General features: G+C 29.5%; 1 protein-coding gene across 1 annotated transcript; it reads right to left on the reverse strand.

Moving 5' to 3' along the window:
• Positions 1 to 5,939: 5,939 nt before the first annotated feature.
• LOC130980672 (metalloendoproteinase 1-like) lies at positions 5,940 to 7,276 on the reverse strand. The gene is made up of 2 exons (XM_057904328.1): positions 6,654 to 7,276; positions 5,940 to 6,393 (listed from the first exon to the last, which is right to left on the reverse strand). Exons 1-2 carry the CDS (start codon positions 7,274 to 7,276, stop codon positions 5,940 to 5,942), a joined length of 1,077 nt encoding a protein of 358 aa, XP_057760311.1.
• Between the last annotated feature and the right edge of the window lie 622 nt (positions 7,277 to 7,898).

Below are 7,898 nucleotides of genomic sequence, written 5' to 3' on the forward strand. Positions count from 1 at the left end.
TCCAATTTTGATGCGAGTAAAATAATCTAAAATTTTTACACACAATTTTTACACAGTTGCTCAATTACAACCGTTCTCATTCATACAATCAATGTAAAAAAGTAGTTTACTTTTGCTAGGTGACTTTACCTAATTGAATGCATGTCTAAAATTGCTTAACCTGAAAGTGCATTAAAGTTAAACTTTATAAATATGTCCTTGTGTGAGAGATTTTATTTCTGGTACTAAAATTTTATGAGAGCAATATTTATACAATAATAAGTTCTTTCTGGATCGCATCCGCAATGCCACAAAATAAATTAAGAGGATACAAATGAAGTGAAATGATTGGCTCACTTGTAACAGAATCGATCTTGTGGATTGTAATGTTATTATTATCTATCTTGTTTTAGATTTTGCTGATTGGACTTAGGAGGAGTTCAATTTGATTTCTTTTAAATTAAGAGGATACAAAACTCTTACCATTAGTGCTTTCTTTTATTGTCACAATTTGATTGGAAAATGGCAACAATGATAGCAAAGGGTTGCAGTGAAGGCAAAGCGTCTCGAGTTTTATATGTGTCTGGTGAAGAGGTTAGCTTTTATTGGGTTTCTTTCCTGCATCCTGGTATTGTAGTTTGGGATAATATTTGATTTTCCTGATGTGGGCACTGAAGTTTAACATTTGATTTGTGACTGTGCTTTGAGTTTAAAGTCAGTTAACCTTCTCTAATTTGGTTGCATTTATTTTGTTTTGTGTCATGTAACAGAGCCTTGAGCAAATTGGTAACAGAGCAGAACGCCTTAGGATTAAATCATATATATATATATATATTTAATTACTGATATTGAGGTAAAAATCTGGATTTTGTCTTATTAGTTTTGCTGCTAGCATTCTTCTTGCTATATTATTTTCTGTTTTATACATGGATTTCTGTTGAAGTTATTGTCTGGGTCTTATTAAGCGATTATTTTATGTAATAGCCTTAACTTGCAAGAACTGTATGGTGAAGTCTAGATACTTGTATGCTTTTTTATTTAATTTAGTTTTCAGGACATATTGAAGAAAGTTTAGCTTCTTTCCCCTCGTGTTATGGTTGTTGATTCAATACAAACTCTTGATCCTATTAACACTGTTAGTAGTTTTCCTTCAACTCTATTAACACTTTTCTTTTTCTATCATTTGCCAATGTCTTTGAATTTAATATTTTGTTTTGATTTATGTATTCTCCAGTGGTCAGAGCAAAAGGTTAAGTTGAATGATGTTGAGCACAAGTTAAAAGATTAAGGATGTCAACTATAAAGGTTCAACAGAAAAGAATTGGTTCTTCTAAAAAGATAATTCATCTTTGTATAAAAAGTTGAATCTCTCACTTCCTTCAACCTTGTCTGATCCTGCAGAAGATGAGTTTGGGACAGGCTCTAGTGATGATGAGGATGATAACATAAGTGATTGATGTCAGGAGTATATATTTTTTCTGATTTAGATTAAGAAATTTTTAGGTGAATTAGTTAGTACATTTTATTTTATTCATGATATTTGACCTTTTTAAATGCTTTCTTTGTTTTAGTTTAAGTATTTTTTTTCTTATTTTAGTTTGATTATATTTATGGACAAAAGTATTTTAATAATAAATATTTTTTTTAACTCTTTTATGATAATTACTTTTTTCATGACTTTATTATGTGTTTATAATTTCGATGATGTAATATGAAAAAAATGATTATGATGGTCTTAATATAGAAAGTAGATTGAATACAATTTATTTTCTAAAATATTTATATATTAAATAGCAAATTATTTTGTATGAAAATTGTTTGAAATATTATATTAAATTTATAGAAAATTTGTGCAAAAATAATTTTTTGTTTTGTATGAAATTTGTTTCAAATACGTAAATTCTTTTAGAGTAAAGTATCGTTTTTATCCTAACGTTTGGGATAAATCCTATTTGTGTCCCTAACGTTTAAATCGTCCTATTTGTATCCTTAACGTTTGTAAAAGTGATTCAATGTTATCATGCTGTCAATTACACATCATGAATGCTTTAGTTTGCGTTTTAAAAATCTTTTCTTGAAGTTAGAATACAAATGTTTAGGATAGAATCGATGATTCACTCCGAAAAATAGCTCATCAATTCCTATAACATTTACATAATTCACTTTTCAGGGACATAATTGAATCTAAACACAAATAGTGGGTATAATATTAAAATCGAACACATCCAAGTGAGACCTAATTGAGAATGAATACATCCAAGTGAGAATAATTAAAAAATATAATGTGATTTGTTATTATAATTGACAGTAGGATAACATTGAATCACTTTTATAAACGTTAGGGATACAAATAGGACGATTTAAACGTTAGGGACACAAATAGGACTTACCCCAAACTTTGGGGACAAAAACGATACTTTACTCATTCTTTTAAATTAAATTTATCTGAAATTTAATTGAAAAGAAATATTTGATTTGTCTAAAATTTGTTTGAAAAAAATTTGTTATATTTGACTAAATTCGTTAGAAATTTGTCTAAAATAAAATATATTTTTTGTTTAAAATTTGTCTAAATTAAAATATTTTTACGTTTGAAATTTGTCTGAAATACATTGTCTTTATGTTGGCTAATCTGTCTAAAATTTGTCTAAAATACATCATAATAGTTAGAAATTTAGCAGATAAATGCCTGTTCGAAATTTGTCACAAAATCGTCTGAAAAAAATTTCGGACGAAATTTCAGACAAAATGTAAATTAGCAACAAGGTTTTTTGGACAAAAAAATTCGTCCCAATTTTGTTTAAAAAAATTTTGTCTGTAATTTGTTCAAAATTTATTTCAATTTCGTCTCAAAATTCTTCCGAAAAAATCTTACTTCTAGTAGTGCAATTGCTATATTGAGTTAACCCTTTATACATATATATTTTCTTGAAAATTGATTTGTTTTAACTAAGTAGCTAGATACTAATAAATACAAGTAGATAGATATATAGATATAGATAAAATAGGTATACATAGTTTACTTTCAATAAATGTTGAATATCTCTTAATTTTATCTTTCTTTATGTTTAGCATGAGAACATGCTATTGTTTAAATATGGAGAGGTTGATAAACTCTTATTTTATGATAATTTTTGGATAAAAAAATATAGAGTTTATCAACTTATCTTACATTTATTCATAAAAATGTATAATTTTATAAATTTCTCCTAATTGTGCTTAATTATAAAAAATATTATTTTAATAAGAATTATTCGTTGGTTTAAAACTTTATTTACGATGACATTTTTTTTTTGAAAAATTTTGAACCGGCGTTTGGCCTCATCATCGGCCCTCGACAAGTCCTCCTCGAAGAGATCCTGAAAAAATTTATTGTTAAATGTTAGTCATTGAAATAAAGACTTATAATTTAATTAAATAATCGATTATTAAGTATTAGTCAAACTAAAGACTTACGTGAGTATGTTCAGAGTGCTTGTTGACCGACTTTGACAGATCGGCTTTTTTGTTGGGGTCTTCATAAACAACTCGCTCCTACGGAGCTCAGCTCAGCCTCCTATCAAAAGGAATACTTGATGAATGCGATATTATGTAAATTATATTGTGTGCTATTGTTAAAATGTTAAACATATACCATCTTTTTAATCGTAGCCTCGTAGGTGGTGGATCTCCAGTATGTTCTAATCCTCCAATGGTAGATGCCCTACTATGGCTATGGCTAGCTACTAGTCCTAGGTGTCGGGATCATAGTAAGTTGTGGCAACCCATCCTCTGCAGCTTGGGACTTGGGTGAAAGGGGTGGTGGAGTAGAAATGACAAGAGGAAGAGTAGTGATGCACAAAGATGACGCCTATATCAAGCGGTACACTCGCATTTTTCTTTGGCCATCCCTGACTACGACCACCATTAATAATACGTTAATAAACAATTATATAAGTAATAAAAAGGTGTCCAAGAATATCCACATCACAGCCCGAATGTCCTCCTTGTCTAGAACTACTCCTGATTTGTAAATTTTATTCGCCATATTTGTACCCACACCCAATAATTTGGCATAAACTCCTTTCTCATAAAATCATACCTTACATCCTCAGTTGTATTTAAATTTAGTGCATTTACATTTAACACACGAATACCTAATCTTTTGCAATCTCAAATAATCGTCCGATTTTATGCATGTGTCTAAGAATTTATCCAAACCATCTATAAATGACGATTTAAAACCCCTATTAAAAGTGTTTATCATTCATCAAGATCGATTTTGCGCCATTTGATCCCACTCACCTACATTTTTTCAAAAAGCTTTTGCTATTTAAATTGTATTAATCTCTAAAAGTTTTTTTTTTTAATTTTGCCAGAATTTTTTCTACCATTAGGACCCTCCAATTTATCAAATTTCAATTCCATATTATATTTTAATATATTAGCAATATATTTACACAACATAAACTAATCATCATACAATTTACAAATTAAATACATTATTTAATTCTAACCATTCTAATTACCTTAGTTTTATTCCACAAATAAATATGGAGCAAACACAAACAAATTTCATAGCAAATAAATCGGAAGAATCTCTATGTTGCCCTTACACATAAATCATTTCGACTCTTCCATTCTATAAATTTATTGTAGAAGTTCAAATCTCTATCCTAAACATTTAATATTGCCAAAGTAAATACTTTTTCAATTTAAAAAATTCTTTCACTTATATTATTTATAAGTTTTAGGTTCAATTAAGTTTAATAGCAATAAAAACATAAATAAATAAATAAATACCAATCTCATTAGACAACTTAAATTATTAAGCCTGTCAAAAATAGTAAAAATAATCGAACAATTCCTGCATTGTAACAGCAACAGCAGCAATGTCCCTAAAGCCACTAAGAATCTAAAAAAATCACATTTAGACCAAAGCTCAAAATTCAAGATAAAAAAATAAGAACACTAGAAAATGAATGGTAAAGCTCAACTAATCAAACAAACTAAACCAATTAAATTGAAAAGGAACTCACCGCGGTTAATCTAATGTTGATCGAAGTTTCGAGCAGTAAAAAATTGTAGAGAGAAAGTGTGGGTAGTGAGAGAGAGAGGTTGCTGAAATGGAAAGGAAAAAAGAAAATAGGTACGAATTTAAATTCGCATTCATCCATTACTGATGGTTTAATTGTCGGTAAAATAATTTATCGATGATATTGAATCACTGCGTTTCTTTAAATTAATTTTATCGACGGCGCCTTAAACTCCACCTCTATCCATCGGTAAAGCAATTTAGCGTCGTAGTATTCTTGTGTTTTATTTAAATGAGATTTTAAGACTTTGATTATTATATTTTTAAAGTGCATTTTTAATATTTTTATTAAAATATAAGTATATTTTTATGTTTTATTTTTTATTTTATAAATTATTATAAATTATTTTATTATATTTTAATTATTTGGATTAGACTATATAATCCAATTGGTTGAACGTCTAAATCAATATGATTCAATTGATTGAACTTCTCAATCAATATGTCATTAATTAGATTAGTTTGATACCCAATTTGGTTTTGAAAACCTTGTCGACGAGACTTTCGCAACTATTACTTTTTTTTTAATTCTTTATCTTTTTCTTATACATTAACATAATTATTACATTATTTTTTATTGGATTAAAGGTAACAAAATCGATCCAATTCGACCTCTTAATTAAACCTCATATTCGTGTCAAGTATTTAGAAAAGAATTCAGAGAAAAACAAAATATTCTTTTATATATTTTCCCTACTTTTTATATAAAAAAAATCTTTACGCATTAGACACTACCAATTTTTAATTTAAAAAACATTAAATCAAATTTTTTATCAATGAACCCCCAAAAAAATTGTGGCAAGACGGTACCGGTAAAGAGGTAGTGTATTAAGAAATAAAAACAAAAACTAAAAAACATTCACACAATCACGTAGCGGTAAGACAACTAGTACAACAGGAACATGCATGCAAATCCAAGTGAGAGAACGGTAATGAATCCCCAATTACGGGTCCCAACTCCACTTGCATGGGTGGAATAAACTTGTTTGATTTGTTGTTTATCATCGTTTGAGAGCTGCACCTTCTTCTGGTTTTGAGGCAAAATATAAGGATACATAACCGATTCATTTAGAGAGGAGTGTGAAAGTCCAAGAAGATGCCCTATCTGGTGCATCGCCACAGAACCCAAGTCCATTATACCATCCTCTAGCGTTGAGCTGTTAAGTTTAAGAGTGTCATTGGGAAGTACCCAGTACTTTGTAGCATCCAAAAGCATGTCCCCAACAGTAACATCTTGGTTACCTGAAACAAGTTCTATGACGCTGCCCCCTACTACCTCATTGCCCACCGTCATGTTATTAAATATGTAGAATCCTATCTTGATGTCTGCATAGTCGTACCTGACACACAAACAATTAAATACAATATAAAAATACTTATTATGCTATTATATAATATTTTTTATTATTACATATATTTTATTATTTTAGATAAAAATTCATTTATAATAGTAAAAATTGTTACATTTAATCAAAATTATTAAATTATTTGATCGTTCTTATATATTAATTTCACTTAAAAATAAATTCACGTGACCTTAGTTTCGGAGGGTTTTTTATTTGAATTCAATCAACTTTTTATTTTAAAACACCTTTCGTACCTTGTCTCAGTGAGTGTTAGGTTTAGTACCGGCGTTATAGCGTCTGACCACCGCTTGAATGAGTCTTTAAACACCGCGGTGAAGTTCTCTGGGATATCGCTCTGCGGGAGAAAGCCGTAGGTGAGATTGGTGCGGTTAGAGAACCAGTTTTTCCCTTTAGGCCACGACACGTTGTTGGTAGGGGAGAGAGAGTAGTTGAAGTTAACGTCCGGGACAGCACATCGAAACAGCGAAAGCTGCTGAAGAGTCTCGTCATCGAGGTATCCGGTGACGTTAAGATTGAAGAAGGTTTGATAGGTTTTGATGGCAGAAACGGTGTCCTGGTCCATTAGATCTGTGTAATTGTCGGAGTCTTGGATGTAACCGTAATCGTTGAGATATTGTTTCACCAAATGGAGGCCTTGGATTTTCTCCTCCGGCGCACCTGGCGGTGGTGGAGGGGTGCTCTGGTTTTTCAAATAGTCGAATCCGGTATGGAGTGCCTTTTTCGGAAGCTGACGCTTGTATAATCTCTTGATGGCGGGGTTCCTTAAGATTATTTTAGCTACAGGTCCCAGCGATATTGAAAGAGATGTGTCAAGAAGGAGAAAGAAGAATAACAGTGTCAGAAGATGTCTCTTCATGTTGACTCTAGTTTGTTTTTGCGGTTTGAAAATGAGGAATGAGGAAGTTTGAGCACATTATATATATAGTGAAAGAAAAGTTAAAGAGGGAGGGAGGAGAGTCTGAGAGTGGGAGATATGACTATACGAGGAGGGTTGCGCAGCTATTACTTATGGTGGACTTGGTCATTATGCTGCCGCAAATAAATCATGAATGTTATAGGTAAACTAAAATCAGCTATTTATTTTTAATGTATTTATATTTAATATATATTTTATATTAATAATTAATTTTAATAATTGATGTTAATATACACATAAAATAATATTAAATAAATTAAAAATGAGTTAGGCAGCAAACTTAGCTTTAGAGACGTATTCTTAAAAAAATTGTACATATAAGAACTGGAGTTAAATTTCATGCCCTAAAAAGTATAAATTATTTTACATAATTATTCACATGTTTGTATGTTTAAAATAAATAAAAAAAATTATTTTTGTTAATATAATAATACATAATTAAATATATTTATAAAATTATTTTATATTTATAGTGAATTAAAATTAAATTAATAAAAATTAATATTATATTAGTAAAAATAATATTAACAATTTTTTTAAATTATTAAAAATACTTAAAAAC

The sequence above is a fragment of the Arachis stenosperma genome, chromosome 5 (assembly GCF_014773155.1).
Source record: "Arachis stenosperma cultivar V10309 chromosome 5, arast.V10309.gnm1.PFL2, whole genome shotgun sequence".
Lineage (NCBI taxonomy): Eukaryota > Viridiplantae > Streptophyta > Magnoliopsida > Fabales > Fabaceae > Arachis > Arachis stenosperma.